At 45.7% G+C, this 17,462-nt stretch overlaps 1 protein-coding gene across 1 annotated transcript; it reads left to right on the forward strand.

The window, feature by feature from the left end:
• Positions 1-12,655: 12,655 nt before the first annotated feature.
• LOC133725172 (E3 ubiquitin-protein ligase At1g63170) lies at positions 12,656-17,239 on the forward strand. Its single transcript, XM_062152303.1, has 5 exons — positions 12,656-12,881; positions 13,753-14,636; positions 15,699-15,824; positions 15,899-16,187; positions 16,872-17,239. Exons 2-5 carry the CDS (start codon positions 13,963-13,965, stop codon positions 17,055-17,057), a joined length of 1,275 nt encoding a protein of 424 aa, XP_062008287.1. The 5' UTR covers positions 12,656-12,881; positions 13,753-13,962; the 3' UTR covers positions 17,058-17,239.
• The last annotated feature ends 223 nt before the right edge of the window (positions 17,240-17,462 follow it).

Here is a 17,462-nt window from a genome sequence, read left to right on the forward strand (position 1 = left end):
TCTACGTAGACGACATGTTGGTCAAGAGCTTAAAGGCCAGCGGACATGTGGCAAATCTCAGGATCATAGTAACCATTCTCCTGGCCTATGGTATGCGCCTCAACCCAGAAAAATGCTTCTTTGGCGTCACCGCCAGCAAGTTTCTGGGTTATATCGTCAGCGAGCGAGGCATCGAGGCTAACCCGGACAAGGTACAAGCTATCCTCGACCTGGCAGATCCTGAGTATAAGGTGCACGTCCAGTGCCTCCAGGGCAAGTTAACCGCCCTTTCTCGGTTCATCTCCAGACTCACTGATAAGTGTGCCCCATTTTTCAAGCTCCTCAAAACGACTCACAAGAAAGTCATCAACTGGAACCCAGAGTGTCAGGCGGCGTTCCAGGGCCTGAAGGAATACTTAGCGGCAGTCCCACTCCTCTCTATCCCTGTGCAAGGAGAGACACTGTTTATATACCTAGCGGTATCGGTGTCAGCGGTGAGCTGCGCCATTGTCCGGTGGGAAGGCCAAGATGAACTCCTAGTGTTCTACGCCGGCAGAGGCATGAACGGAGCAGAAACAAGGTATCCTCCCTTGGAGCAGCTAGCCCTCGCGCTCATCGTTGCCGCCAGGCGCCTCCGCCAGTACTTTCAGGCCCACACAATCCATGTATTAACCAATCAACCGCTGAGGCAGGTAATGCAGAACCCTGAACATTCGGGACGCCTCAGCAAGTGGGCCATTGAGCTCAGCGAGTTCGACATAGATTACAAGCCAAGAACTGCCATGAAAGGCCAGGCGGTGGCGGACTTCATCGCTGAACTCACCGAGCGTCAGCCAGAATCCAGTACAGAGACAGAACCCGGAACAGAAATGGTAATCGCTGAAGGACCAGCTCCCCCACACTCAGATTGGAACCTGCATGTGGACGGCTCCGCTAGCTCCAAGGCCAGCGGCGCCGGAGTCATCTTAACAGGACCCAGGGGACTGAACGCGGAGTACGCGTTGAAATTCAACTTCAAAGCTTCAAACAATATGGCGGAGTATGAAGCACTAATCGCCGGCCTACTCCTTGCCATCGACTCAGGTGCTGACAGCGTCAACATATTCAGCGACTCTCAATTAGTCGTTAACCAGGTCAACGACAGCTTCTAGGCCAAGGACCAGCAGTTAGCAGCATATTTGGGGTACGTCAAGACGCTGCTCAAAAAATTCAAATTTCACACCATCACACAAATCCCCAGGGAAAAGAACGCCAAGGCTGATTCACTGGCGAGACTGGCAACCGCCCAACCACATCAAAGTCCAGCGGACACAAGAGTGGAGTGCCTTGACAGACCAAGTATCACAAAGACCCTGGCGGAGATCTTCAACATTGAAGTCAATCACAGCTGGATGGACAAGATTATCGCATACAAGCGCAACGGGACATTGCCGGAAGACAAAGTCTAGGCGCGACAGCTCAAGCGTAGAGAAACCCGCTACAACATCCAGAATGGCAAGCTTTACCGCCAAGGATTCACCCATCCCAACCTCCGCTGTCTAACCCCAGAGGAGGGAAAGGTCGTCCTAGCGGAAATCCACGGCGGAGAATGTGGAAACCACTCAGGCGCAAGATCCCTAGCCAATCGCACAATGCGACAAGGCTACTTCTGGCCCACACTCGGTGATGACGCCCGGCGGATATCGAGATCTTGCCACAAATGCCAACAGTACGCTGATCTCCCACATGCACCGGCAGAGCCGTTGTCAATCATCATCGGCCCATGGGTTCACTCTACGTGGGGCCTCGACTTGATGGGAAAATTCCAAACCGCCAAGGGCCAGTTCAAATACATCATTGTTGCTATCGACTACAACAGCAAGTGGATAGAGGCGGAGCCATTGACGACAATAACCACCGCCAAGGTAATTCACTTCCTCTGGAAGAACATCTACTGCCGCTATGGTGTCCCACATACAATCATTACAGACAACGGCACGCAGTTCAACAACAAAGAACTCATCTCTTTTACCGCCAACCTTGGCACCAAATTGAGTTTTACGTCTGTCGCCCATCCCCAAACCAACGGCCAGGTCGAAGCAGCAAACAAGATAATCAAGAAGATGCTAAAAATGAAACTCGACGACGCCAAGGGTTTGTGGGCGGAGAAGCTTCCAGAAGTTCTATGGGCCATCCGGACAACCCCAACTTCCGCTACCGGCGAAACCCCTTTTTGTATGATGTTCGGAACAGAGGATGTCCTACCTGTTGAAGTAACTCAGCCTAACGCTAGGATCGAAGGCTACTGCCCAGAGACCAACAGCTACGGCGTCAACCTAGACAAGGACCTCCTGGAGGAAAAACGACACAAGGCCCATTTGCACAACTTGCAAAACAAGCAGCGGGTATAGCGTTTCTACAACGCCAAAGTCAAGGCCCGGAACCTCCAATTGGGGGACTGGGTAATGAAGGAAGTAATTCAACCGCCAACAAAACTCCGCCCAACTTGGGAAGGTCCATACAAAATTGTGGAAGTCGTTAGCCCAGGCACCTTCTACTTAATGGGCAAGGATGGTGTCACAATGACCCACCCTTGGAATACCGAACACCTTCGGTATTACTACAAATAGTCATGCCGCTACCCAGGAGCATCTTGACTTAGCTAAATTTTTTGTTCAATATTTAGCTAAGGGAAGCTACCCAACGGGTACTATCCCACTTTTGTACACGCTGATCAATCAGCTATCAATGAAACGAGGAATTATTCAAACCATTGTTCCCAAGTCTAGCACCAAGGGCAACTGGCAACGCCAGCAATCGTCACCGGACCACGTCCGCTACGCGGTGCACTTGGACCAATCTTAATCCCTTTAATGTTTCATTGATTGGCAAAAGAAAATCCTAAGTCAAAACCCTAGCGGTACAGACATATCATGACAAACACCAAATTCAAAATTTCATTCCTTATAAAAATATTCATTACAAAAATTTGTTACGCCCCAGCGGCTACAAAATACGGGAGCGGTTCCAACATCTCAGGCGTTGCCCTCTGCTTCTTCACCTTCAGCGTGCGGCGGCGGATGCGCGCGGCTTGTTTGGTCAGACCCTTGGGCGGTTGGACTAGGGGTCTCTATGGTACCGTCTGCCCGAGTATGAGCCGCCAGGAAACCGGCACAGGACACCTCTGACTGGGTAGGAGGAGGAGTCCGCTGGGAGCCATCCGCCGGGCGTGCGCTGCTCTCTCCACTTCCCGAGCGAGCACCTCCCGCTGGAGCAGGGACCACATCCTTCGCAGGCAGGGCATTCTTGGCTGCCGGCACAGTGGGCTGGGACGCCTTCGTAAAGTCAATAGCGCCCTTCTGCTTCAACATCTCCACATTTGCTAGGGCCCCAGCCTTCGCCGCCTCGGTCATGGCCTTCTTATACTCCGCCGACTGTTTGAACGCCTCAACAGCGGCGGCCGCAGCGTTGCCCCTTTCAGCTTTCAGGCGGGCGACCTCACCCTCCAGCCTCTTCACCTCGGCTAGTCTGGCGGCGGACTCCCGCTGCAGGATGTCGATCTTCTTATCCTTAGCGGCTACCCGCTCCTTCAGCAAGGCCACGTCCTGCTCCAACTTGGAGACACGTTCATTCCTCTCCAGGTCCCGTTTGATTGCCACCGTCAGCTTGCCACGAGCGTCCGCCGCGTCACAGTCCGCCTTTGTCAGGTGCCGTTCCACCTCCGCCAGCCTGTCCCTCGCCTCTGCCAGCTCCCTCTGAAGACTTTGGACCTCCTCCCTGAGCTCCCACTCAACCCGGGGCTGCTTCGACGCCGCCAGGAACATCTCGTGCAGCCCAGCTGACAATTGACCAAAGGCCGAGCTGTAGGGCGACTGATTAATAGCCGTTGGCCGCGAAATCCCCGCTAGGCCGCCAAAGCCCAGCCGCTAGCAGAGATGGTAGAGAAACTCCCGTTCACTATCAGTCATGAATTCGGCATAGGCGGAAAACGAGTCCAGGTCACTCGCGGGCATCTCTCTCTCCACCACGGGAGCCTTGGACGGAGCTTGCCGAGCCTTCTTCTGCTGGCGTGCCCCGATGGTCTCCACATCGTCCTCCTCCTCCTCGACGGGGGAGTCAATCTACCGGCGCTTTCTCTGGAGCACCCCTGTGTTCCCGGCAGTGGGCTTCGATCCCTTCGCCAGCTGATCCTCCCTGGCAGTGGCGACAGTCTCCGCCGGCTGCACCACTCTCTCCTTTTGAGAGCCGCGCCTGTTGGCAGGCACCCGCTCCTTCTGCGGCGCGGCGGTAGCGGATCCCTTCTTCCCGCCAGCCACTTAGGCCCCCGCCTGAACGATTGGCAGGCCGTCATCACCAAGATGGGAGTGGTGCGGCATGGGTAGCACCACCGGAACCTCGGACGGGCTCAGCGCCAGCGTCTCGGGGTTCACAATAGTCTGCTGGGCCGCCAGCCCCTCGGCGTACATGGACTCCAGGAAGTTTTCGATCTCGGCGCGGTTCATGGCCTTGTCGAAAGCGTTGCGGCTCGCTTTGTTACCTGGCGGAGTTTCTAAAAAAAAAAAAATTATTATTTACAACCAGTTAGCCTGAGATACTCTGATCGAAGGAACAATGTGGCAGATATTTCTTACCAACGGCGCGAGTTAGTCGTTGATCGACCAGCAACTCCCAACCGGTAAGAAGACGGAAGTCCAGCAAATTGCGATTCCACCACCAGCCTCTTATACGTGCCACGCGACACTCTTCTTCACGCGTCAGGTTATACCGCAATCCCGCTGCACAAACATAATAATCGTTAGTAAAGTTATAGGTCTACGCGTTGGAGATACCGCCAACTATGTTCAGCGGAGTCCGGTAGACAACCTCGGATGTGTTGAAACTCCGACTTAATCCTAAACGTCGGCTCCCCCTCGTTGGACCCAGCTTGGTACTCCCACCCCTCCGTGGCAACGCAGAAGGTCCCCCGCCAGTAGGACATGGAATCCCTTAGGTTCTCGATCAGCTTGGGCGCTCCCTGGCGGCGGCTTAAATTCACCTGCCTCTGCAACCTTGGCGCTTCACATACACCAGTTCGTAGAAATGAAGCACCTCCGCCACAGTAGGTCCCTCACAACCGGACAACCACCATAGTGAGTTCAGCGCCAGCATTAACCGCCACATATTGGGGCAAATTTGCCCAAAGGCAAGGCCAAACTCGCACACCAATATCTGAAGATTTGGCACCAGCGGGAGTGTCACTCCTTGGCGGAATATCGCCTCATGAATGGCGGCAAACCCTGCTGGGAGAATCGACGCCTTCTCATCCACCTTCGGCGGACGCAGCTTCACCGAACCCAGCAACCGGAACATCCGCCTCACCCGATTAACGGCGGCAGCATTCATCCGCCCTCCTGCCTCGTCAACAAGGGTGCCGTCCTGGAGGACCCACGCTGACTCGGCATCCTCCCCCGCCATCTCTCCCCCACCAGCGGAGCCACTGGCGGCACTATTACTTGCCAACCGCTCATCACACCTATTTTTGGCAGCGGCGGCCTCTCCGGCCCTAGAACTTTCCGGACGTGCGGCACGACCCATAACTACTTCTTAGGGTATGGTCTGTAGCGGCTCAACCTCTAGCGGTTCTGGCAGTGAGGTTCCTGCATGGGCAGACGGACGCAACGAGTCAATAAATATTCTATTCGCCACGCCGAACGACACTTCAGACCCGGAATCCTCACTGCTCGAAATCTCTACGACGTTAGCCATCCCAAACCCTAAAACCCAAATAAGTTAGCACAAACAAGATCTAGCCTATGCCTATATCAGTTTTAGCCAAAAACACCAAGAACAGTTTACCCAGAAAAAGCCAAAACAAAAACAAACACACGCAACCCAGATTCGACCATCTAGCAAAATCCTAAACACCAACCCTCTGCCAAACACCATAACCCACCCCCCAATCGCACTTCATACCCTCAAAGCATACTAAAGAAGAGCAGAAAGCATCCCAAAAACCAGAAACAACAAAACCCAGAAAGTAGCAGATCCAATGAAACAGGGAAAAGGGAATCTAAGTACCAACCTCAGTGGTGAAACCTACGGTATGATGGTGCGCAATAATCTTAGGTAGGTGAGATCGTCGTTTCTCCGGGAACAATATCTCCAGACTCCGGTAGCCTCTTTCTTCAGTCTCGGACAAACAGAGAGTGAAGACGACGGGTGTGAGTTTGAAGCTTTTAGCAAAGTGTCAAATCTCGCTTAGTTTCCCCCCATTTTATGTCAACATCAGCGCATTCTAAGCCGTCCACTCAAAAACGACATCGCGCACCAGCCGTACACGTGTCCCACGTCTCCACTTACTCTCCGGATTAACCGAGGCGTCGCCTCGGTTACAAAATCCATAATTACTAGCATTAATGGCGAGAAGACGGCCAGGCTTAGGAGACAAACCTACAGACGCTAACCCTCTAGGGGTTGGACACGTGTCGCCCAGCATCAGACGAAGCGTCTAATGGAAGTAACCACTTGGGAAGAATTCACCAAGAGTCGAAGAAGTCTCCGCTGAGCGAAACCCCGCCAGCGGAACTTCTCCCTTGTCATCTTCCAAGCAGCGAAGTCTCCACTGAGCGAAACCCCGCCAGCGGAACTTCTCCCTTGTCATCTTTCAAGCGGCGAAGTCTCCGCTGAGCGAAACCCCGCCAGCAGAACTTCTCCCTTGTCATCTTTCAAGCGGCAAAGTCTCCGCTGAGCGAAACCCCGCCAGCAGAACTTCTCCCTTGTCATCTTCCAAACGGCGAAGTCTCCGCTGAGCGAAACCCCGCCAGCAGAACTTCTCCCTTGTCATCTTTCAAACGGCGAAGTCTCCGCTGAGCGAAACCCCGCCAGCAGAACTTCTCCCTTGTCATCTTCCAAGAGTCGAAGTCTCCGCCAGCGGAACCTCTTCCTTGTCATCTTACAAGCGGGGCGGCTTCCGCTACACACATCTAGCGGAACCCCCTTTTCCGGCTTGCCAGCTGCGTACTTGGTTCAGCACAGTATTGCTCAACAAAATACCGCCAGACACGTCTACTGGACGCTGTTTCCTGCTACAGTCAGCGGGGGGATATCCGCCAGCGGCGAATCCCGAGGCCACGCCTCACTCTGACAACGACCGCCACGCGGCGTTACCGTCAGACCGTCCCTACGGGACACGGGGACTTGTCAACAGTCTACGACGGCCCTGATCAGGCACGTTGACCCCCGTCATTTGGGTACTAAAGATTGGGCTCGCTACCCAACACCCTCTGCTCCGTGCAGCTCCCCCTCAACAAACAATTTACTGACCGTCCGGAGATCTATCTTCGCCGGGGAGTGGGGGACTCCCTAGAGGGCCCAGCAGGGGCCCACCCGAAAGGGTATAAAGCGTTTGCTCAGTAAATCCATGGTTGACAACGCACTGACGCTAATTATGCTGTTGCAAAGTCTAGCGGAAGATAACGCTTCAAACCGCTGAACAACTCCCCAACCAAGATTGCCCTCCTTAACTGGGGACTTGGGGGACTTGTACATACATGTACATTTACAAGCATAATTAGCTATAATGGGCTACGCTCATTGTACCGCCAGAGGTACTAATTCCCGCTAAAGGAATAACATGCAGATACACAGCCAGGCGGGCAACAGCCTGAGACTCGGATCACCCCCAGATCACCGCCGACACGCCGCCACGCGCCGCGCCAAGATGGCATCAGAAGCTCCCAGAGCTGGGGACTGAAGCACATCAGTCCCACATCGAAAACAAAGAGAGGATCAACCTCCTCCTCACCTATAAAAGGTTCTCTCCTCTCTCCTCATTAATTACGCATTTAATACTTACCTACTGTTACTTTGTCAACATAAATACATTGACTAACTTAGGCATCGGAGAGTCGAAGACCGCCCAGTGCGGTCTCCCTCTGACGCCCTCTGTATTTTACTTGACAGGTAGCGGAAGCTTTGAGAACGTCACAAGTATTGCTCCGCCCACCGGATCAGCGTTAACAAAGGTTCAGCTACCGCTGAACTTTTAGACATTAACAATTCCTTTCAAAAACTCAACAAAGGGAAACAACTCACACCTTAATTCCTTTCAAAACCTCAACAAAATGAAAACAACTCACACCTTGATTCCTTTCAAAACTCAATAAAGGAAAACAACTCGCACCTTGATTCCTTTCAAAACTCAAAATCCTCTTCTCAAAAGGAAGCACATAAATCACTCTGTCACAAAATCATATTAATTGTCCACTTAGCAATTCAAATATGAAAACCAGGTCCCCCCCCCCCCAGACAATACAAGTCAACACAATGACAAAATCATATTAATTGTTAATCTAACAATTCAAATAACATAAGTCACTCTGTCACAAAATCATATTAATTGTTCACTCAGCAATTCAAATATGAAAACCAAGTCCTCCCCGACAATACAAGTCAACACAATGACAAAATCATATTAATTGTTAACCTAACAATTCAAATATGAAAACCAGGTCCCCTTTGGATAATAAAAGAAATAATACCCCTGAGACTCTCTTTTAGAACACGTACTCATGAGTCGCAAGTAACTTCCAGCTACCCCTATGAGATATAATGGCAGGCATACTAGAGTTCTAACTGAATCTTAACCAATCACTCGGCCAAAGGTTCGGTATCTCGATTAACTTGCCCGAGATCACTCCCCGTGACCCCTGGTCTTCAAGCCTCCCCGGCCCTCAGACCAAAACAGTTATAAAAGTCAACGCAATTCAAAGGAAAAAATAGAAATATTTGGATTGTGTAGGTAAGGTAGATGTTGCCCGGTAGCTAGGGCCGATAGTAGTACACTGGCCGCGAGAGCAAGTAGGAGAGGCAACTAACGAAGTAGCGAGACTGCATGGCTGGATCAGTCACCCGGGCAAACCAACCCCCCCTCTTTTTAGACTGATCAAAGTCGCAGCGACCGAAACTTGTTATGAAATGAAGGAGCAGCTTTCTTTCTTTTTTTGTCAAGACTAAAATTTTTTACACAAATCTCAAATCCTCAGGCTCTCAGCCTTCAGACCAAAATATTTAAAGAAGTCAACTCTAGACTCAAAAATGTTACACAAATCTCAAATCCTCAGGCCCCAACCTTCAAACCAAAACATTTAAAGAAGTCAACTCAAGACTCAAAAATGTTATATAAATATCAATAAAAGATGTCACACCACTGTGACCCTAATCCTCATACCCCCGATCTTCAAGTCAAAACATTTAAATAAGTCACACAAGACTCAAAAATATTTCACATAACTCATAGTACTTTTTTCAAAACAATATAAATCACCCATTTCACAATATATTGCTTTCCTTGAAAAGTCAAGCCTCAAAACAATAAAATGAACATAATCACTAATATTGTTTCCATCACGCAATAAATCCACTTATATATAAATATATATATATATATATATATATATATATATATATTTCACGTAAATACACACACACACACACACATATATGTGGTCATCCACTCAGGGATGTGTCACTAATACCAACTATAGTTCACGATTTAAATAAATAAATCCGACAATAAGAAAATTCCGTTCATAAATGAACCTCGTGAGATTACTCACTTTAAGATCCCGCTGTGTCTTCTTACACCGAACGAGACTAAGCACAATATCCCTAAAACTCCACTCAAAATGATCTTGTCACGCACCTAAGCAACAAGGTCACAACTCAGTACAACGAAACACAAAAATGTTTAAAGTTCAAAACACGCGAATGATAAGCCGAAGACTACGTAAATTGAGACGAAGCTTCATCCGAGACCACCCAAGGTCTTCGGAACACTTCAAGGATCAATTTGTCAAAACAACAAGTCGATCCAACGGGCGGATCCTCATGGATTGAAAACATAATGAACCAAAACTATGTTACACCTAGCATGTCACGAACGATCGAAATATACTACAACCTATATATCAAAATGCTCGCATCGATAAGTAGATGATAACAGAGCAAGAAAAGCTCCAACCACGGCCAGATGCGCCACCACTCCGACCTCAAAACCAGGTCAATCCAACCGTCCAGAATGTTGATATGGTCAGAAAACCAACTTTCATAACATACACCAAGGCCAATTCGGCCTAGATCGCCGCTGATAGATCAAAATTTCAAATCAGAAATTGGAGCTCCACACTTCAAATCGACCTTCAAGGTTACCATGGATCGAACCAGCAAGAGGAAAGCTTCAAAATCCGGGTGGTTTCAAGCCAAACCACCGCCGGAAAATAGAGAACCAATCGTTTCAAGCCAAACCACTGCCAGAAAATAGAGAACCAATCGGGGCAGCGCCGCCGTGGTTTCCTCGCCTCAATCCTCCGAGTACGGTGCTCCACGGAGGAAGTGAGCTGCTGGGGGAGGAAGAGGGTGAAGAGGTGAGCCGGTCTGGGTCGGTTTAGCTGCCGGAGGTCGCCAGAAAAAGAAATGTTGGCCGGGTCAGGTCGAGTTAATACAAGTCGGGTCACCTGGATTCTCTAGAGAGTTTGGTTCTGGAAAATTCTGGAAACTTGTATGGAAATTGGATTTTTTTTTTTTTTTTTTTTCAGAATTTTTCTATTTATAGGAAATTTTCCAAAATAGTAAAAACTTCCGCTGACCATAACTTCTTCATACGTTCTCCAATTTTTGTGTGCCGCATGTCCACGAACTCGTGTCAACGTGCTTTACGACTTTTATGAAAGAATTTTTGGAGAAACTCAACGAATAAGCATGTACATAAACTCGTATCGACACACTCTATGACTTTAATGAATGAATTTTTTGGAAAAATTTAACGAATAAAAAGTCAACTCTTGACCTCTCGAAAATAAGTCGTTTCGAGTAATTATTCATCCAAAACACTTTCACTTCACCTACAAAACAACTAATCATACAAACCAACAACTTAATAATTTCCATAAATCACACGAAAATTAATAAAGAAATTCTGGGGTACTATAATTGCAGACATGGCGTACATTCAGCTTCACAACGACAACGATGGTGGAGGTGGATCTTCATTATGAAAAGGTGAAAGGCTGGTGTTGGGGTTATGGTCTGTTTGACCATGGTGGACATGGGTGCGATTAGTTTCTCACCAAGAAACTTAGCGGTGCAGTGATAGTGGGACTTCTGGAGCCGGCAGCCGGATCTGGGTGGGATCGTGGTCAGGGCCGGCCCTGAGGGCTGCCGCCTGAGGCAGCCGTCTCAGGCCACCGGCTCCCGAGGGCCTTAGAGGATTTAATTCTGCATATATATATATATATATATATTTTCGACGTAAGATGAAGTGTTGCTCCAGCGGAAGTGATGTTATTTTGCGTCCTCACCACCAAGGTTCGAACCGTAAGCCTGTTCACTTCTTTTTGTTTGTTTCTTTCATTTATTAAGTCAATTCCTTGGGCCCAGTTCGGACATTGCATACCCATTTCAGGCTTCTTCTTTTTTTGGTATTTTAGAAATTTCACTTCTTTTTGTTTATTTTCAATTAATTAAGTCCGTTCATTGGCCCAGTTCGAACCTTGCTTCCCCATTTCAGTCTTCTTCTTTTTTTTGTGTATTAATTTTACATTTACTTTTATTCTCTCTGGCTTTTTGACAAAATATATTTACATTTATTCAAAACACATGATTTTGTACTGTTATGTGGCGCAAATTTTATTTAGGAGGCCACATTTTAATTATTTGCCTTAGGCCGTTGGAATCTCAGGACCGGCCCTGATGGTGGTTTAGGCCTTACACGTTTTCTTCTGGTGTCAAACCCAGTGGAGAGGATGGGTTCTGGTGTTCAACATGTAGGGCTAACGTCAGCAGGGGGACAAAATCCTAGCTTGGCCGAGATTGTGAACCGATCTGCAGAGTTGTTGAAGGTTGTGCCAAGCTGGAACGTGACTGCTTCGACGACGAGGACTGTGGAAAAAATGGTTATGACCACAGTGATGGAGGTGGAGCAGATGAGCGGTGTCAAGCGTCATGTTGGGTTGGTTCCAGCTTGACCCATAAAGAAAGCTAAGCTGAAGATTGATTCGTCTTCTTTAGCTTGTTTGGATGTTAAAGAAGGCTTTGACTTACCCAATCACAATGGGGTGGTGAAGATTTCTCCAGTGAAGAATAAACGGGGTAGACCTAAAGGGTCAAAAAACAAGAAAGGTTCTGGTGTGAAGAGTAAGAGAGTGGCCCGAAAATTGGTGGACGAAGGCAATATGATGGTGGATGCTGGGCCAGTGGAGGGTGAGACATCTACTTTGGTGGCTTCTGATGGGGCTTCATTGAAGGTCACTGAGGTGAAGGCTACTGAGGTAAGTGAGGGTTCTCTCCTATTAGAAATGGAGCCAGCTTCGGCTCAGGAATGAGATATGTCGCCAATTTTCCCTTGATTTTCGAGGATGTTTATGGATAGTTTTCTGCTGTGATTAATGATCTTTAAAAATGTTGAATTATTTAGATAGTGACTCTTTTAACAGTCTCACCAGAATGAGTCATTATGTGTAATTTCTTTAACAATGCAATAAGTTGACAAAATATATATATATATATATATATATATACACACGAGTTGACTTGAGCTCGATCTTGGTTTTTTTGACTCGCGAGTCGAAAGCACACTCGGTTACACTAGTTTTGGTCCAACCAAACCAAGTGAATACCAACCGTTCATCAAAGGCAACCAACCTCTTGATTTCCATCCCCCACAATCCAACGGCGCATAAACTCTCTGTCACTGCCACAGTTAATGTCTCATTACTACGTTTTTTCTTGGTCTGAGATCACAACGTTTACTCTGCCTCTCTCTGTGATGGGTTTGCTGACGTTTTGTTTTTTGTTGTCTACGGAAAGCCTGATATAAAGGATGCAAAGATAGGAGCTTTAATCTCAAAGCCGAATAATCAGTCCATCTCATATTCTAGCTGAATCTGGTAAAATTTTCTATCTCCTTCATTTTTTTTTTTTTTATCATTATTTTGGGTTTAGGGTTTTGATTTCTGTATAATATTGTTGTTATCTGTTGGTTAATCTAGATAATTATTTGTGGGTTTTGAGTTTTGTCATGGAGTTAATATCATTTCTTGAATTTGATCGTTCTGGGAGGATGGGCAGTACTTGGGAAAGTTTTAATCAGTGGATTGTGTGGATATGAAGTTTTTGAGACATGGGATTTTGTGTAGAATTGGACTAGTTTGCTTTTACAGTAAGTGGGTCTTCTTGTTTTGAGGCTTTTGTGCATTGGCTTGTGTTTTACTACTGGTTTCAGAACTAACAGTTAGTGAAAAGGCAATGCATATCCGATCAATTTGTAATTACCCTAAACCCACTTAGGTAGTTCAGATTCTGCAAGCTTGTTTTCTCTTAAGAACTATTCTTTTGAGGTTTTTGTGATATCAGATGATTATATTACACTTTTACATTCCACTTGTCTAATTTTATCTATTGTTAGAATTTGGTTTTTGTTTATTATTTGTCTCCATGCATATTTGCTATGAAGAGATAGTTTTCTGTTCGCACGAATCATGTAACCGCCTCGCTGTCTCCCCGTTCTTGGAGAGTGATTGTGTAATGTATGTGCATCTGCTATTCTCACAAACCATGTAGCTACCCCACTGTTTAACAATGTGATAAAGAAGATCTTTTTGATAGGATGGCATTGCTTATACCAACTACATTGATCGCAATCCTGCTTGCCAGCTTTTACTTATTCACATTAACATGTTAAAATGTAGTATTGCTCATTTAAGGTTTTATAGAAATTACATAAAAGAGGGACTAATAACGGTTCTGATTGTGTCGCAGCTTACATATGAAATAAAAACAAATTCTTCAAAGCATGTAGTTTCAAATTTTCCACATGTTACAAGCTGCATGCAAGCCAATGAGGATATCAGATGAATTTTTCATCTGTTAAGAAAGAGAAGGGGATTTGTAGATAGAGTGCACAAATACAGAAAGCTCATTTTTACCAATCTATGCATTCTCGCCCTCTAAGTTGGTTGGCGGACTTAGATGGATGTTCCCTCTCCAGAACCACATAGCGACTCTCGAAGTGACCAATATCCTTTGCTACTAGAGCAGATGGAAAGCCCCAACAGTCATGTGCACGTAATTGACGTAACGAGGAATGATGATACCTCATCAAGTTCATCTAATGATGATCAACCTCCTAGAGTGGACTTACCTCAGCATGAAGATAGACTGTCACGTATTACACATGCCCCCACTTATCAGGCTGCTTCAACTTCGTCAAACAGATTAAGTGCTAGGAGTTCATCATTTATGAGGCGGGGTGATGGGTATAGTCGCCACAGAAGAAGCCCATTGAATTCAGGGCTGTGGCTTTCTGTTGAACTTCTTGTCACTATGAGTCAGATAATAGCATCTATTGTTGTTTTGTCATTGTCGACAAATGAAAATCCGCAAGCCCCTTTGTTTGCATGGATTGTGGGTTATGCATCTGGCTGTGTTGCAACACTACCTATTCTTTACTGGAGATTCCGTAACCGCAACAGGGGTGCTGAGCTAGAATCCACTCAATCTCATCAAGGGTCTTCTGAACGCAATCCTCCTGAACCAACTTCTTATACAGCTATTTCAATTACTCCAGCTTCAGACGAAGAAAGAAATCACACTACAGAAACAGTCATGAGAAACCCTCAAGTTGCAGAACCCTCAAGTGCAAGGTTTTTGTTTTTCCTTTTACGTTTCATTTCATATTTTATTAACTAGGATGCCCTTCATTGTACTTGTTGATACTGTCGTCCGCCAGGTTTCCTGGTGAGCATGCTGGATAACTACATATGTATTTTCATATATATACATACCTGTGTTTGCTCTGATAACTACATGCTTTCATATATTTACAAATACCTATTATGTGTGTGTGTGTGTGTGTGTGTGTGTGTTGTGTCAAAGCTCTTCTAAGGATTCTGTACCAAGTCATGCTTTGTTTTCCTTTGTAATGTTTTGCTATTATTTGTACGCCTTTGCTGGATTACAATTCTATGATGAACAATTTACCAATAAAAGTATATGATACTGTTAAAAAACTCAGAGCACACACACTTTGTAATGTTTTGCTATTATTTGTACGCCTTTGCTGGATTACAATTCTATGATGAACAATTTATCAATAAAAGTATATGATACTGTTAAAAAACTCACAGCGTGCACACACACACACACACACACAGAGAATATGTTTTTAAGGAGTAGTGTTCACCTGGAATTAAATCCAAGCGTGCGTGACCACAAATCCATGGTCACCTGGTGACCGGGTGAACATGACTGAAATTTTAAGTACAGCAGATTTCTAAAACCTTACTCTATTCCATAGAGTGGTCACCTCATCTAGGTTTTATTGTTCTTTACAAAAGTTTTTATTTTTTGGCTACTTGGCTGTCTTTTATACTCTGGTTGCTATCCATGCTAAGATAGAAACACGCATCTTGATAAGTTGTATGGTGTGAGCTCACTTATTAGAAATTACTTTTGAGAATTAAGTCAGAAGATTTGTTTAGTGTTGAATTTGTTTTCATGTACATATCTAAATAACACAATAAATTGCAACATGATGAACACGTAGATTGAAGTCCTATTTGCTACATCAAATGTTGTAACTACTATTTTCAAGATATTTGTAAGCATCTTTTATTCTTTCGCTTTTTCTGTTTTCATAATGATCCATACAAATCAGACATCATATATAGATCGTGTCATTAACTAAAGAAGTTACTGTGTTGCAGACTTAATGGGTTGGTGGATCATTTCAAGATGGCATTAGATTGCTTCTTCGCAGTCTGGTTTGTTGTGGGAAATGTGTGGATTTTTGGAGGTCACTCTTCTCCCTCTGATGCTCCTAAATTGTATAGGTACCTCTTAATGACAGAGTCTTTAACATTCGCTAGGTTATTGAGTCATCTAAAGATTCCTGGGTTTCTTGTAGGTTATGCATAGTGTTCCTTACCTTTAGCTGTATCGGATATGCCATGCCATTCATACTGTGTGCAACAATTTGTTGCTGCCTGCCGTGCATCATCTCTGTCCTGGGATTCCGAGAGGACCATGCTCAGACTAGAGGAGCCACCACAGAGTCAATTAATGCTCTGCCAACCTACAAATTCAAGCTGAAGAGAAATGGTATGAATGATGATCAGGAGAGCAACACCTCTGGTGAAGGAGGACTCTTGGCTGCAGGGACAGAGAAGGAGCGTGCAATATCAGAAGAAGATGCGGTGAGTATGTTCGGGGCCTTCTGTGTTTTTTTTTTTTTTTCCTTTTTCTTTTTCTTCCTAATAGTGCCATCTGAGTTCATGGTCCTTGAAATTAATCAAAGCTTGACCCAATTTGGAATATTGGATCCCCGATCAACTTTCTTTATCAATTCAGGAAATTCTAGCACAGTTGAAAATTCATGCTCCTTCTGCATACCTTACTGATAAAAGTTGATTGCCTGTTGGATATAACTACTGGGTTTACATTAAGAACATCCCTCTCTATCACAACAGGTGCTGAATTACTATCGAGATTCATTTAAGTGGTTTCAGGAGACTGTAGCCATGAGATCAATCACGCTTCATTGCTATAAATAAAAGATTGTATTTTATTTCTTTCAGACCATAACAAAAATAGATATAATATTATCGTATTACTGTATATGGGTGAATTTGTCTATGATCATTTGACTAGCTAGACTAGAAATTTAAATTAATTACCTTCAATCTTGAGCTCTCTAGGGGAAACTAGTTTAGCATATCACAGAATCTTCTCTTAGTATTATTATTCTTTCTGAATCAACTACCCAGTGCTATTATACATCAATCAAATCATCTTGATTGCACAAGGTAGGAGTGATCACAAGACCAAAAGTTCTTGTGCTATTATCATTCAATTAATGTGCTTTCTCCTTCCATGTGCAGGTTTGTAGTATTTGCCTGGCAAATTATTCAGATAATGATGAGGTAAGAGAATTAACATGTTCACATGTCTTTCATGTGGAGTGTGTTGACAAATGGTTGAAAATCAATGCCTCATGCCCCCTCTGTAAGTCGGAGGTTGGAGAGAGCAGCGGTACCACGCCAGCCAGAGACTCCAGCCAGCAATAGGGTGAGGAGCTGGGCACAGCTGATTGCTAAGTATATGAAAGGACAGAAAATGACAGAATTCTATATTGTTGAGACTGCTGAGACTATCTCAGGTTCAGTAATAGGGTGAAGTGCTTCGGTTTATCTGTAAATATCGTCTACAGTTTAAATATAAAGGTGAGTTCCCTCTCCCCTGTTGGACATTTATAGAGCATTGCTACGGCAGAAAAATACACACACACACACACCTCTTCATCGAATGTTGTGAACTGAAGCATCCTTAAATTTGAACCCAACTCCATTTCCATTTTAGTTTCATCAGATTGCCTTGCGCTTAGTAATGATCCAAGTGGTTGTAAACAACAGCTGATATTTTTCTCATTCAAAGAATAGCTTTTCCAATAAATTCATCTTTTTGTTATACAC

This window comes from Rosa rugosa, chromosome 1 (assembly GCF_958449725.1).
Source record: "Rosa rugosa chromosome 1, drRosRugo1.1, whole genome shotgun sequence".
NCBI lineage: Eukaryota > Viridiplantae > Streptophyta > Magnoliopsida > Rosales > Rosaceae > Rosa > Rosa rugosa.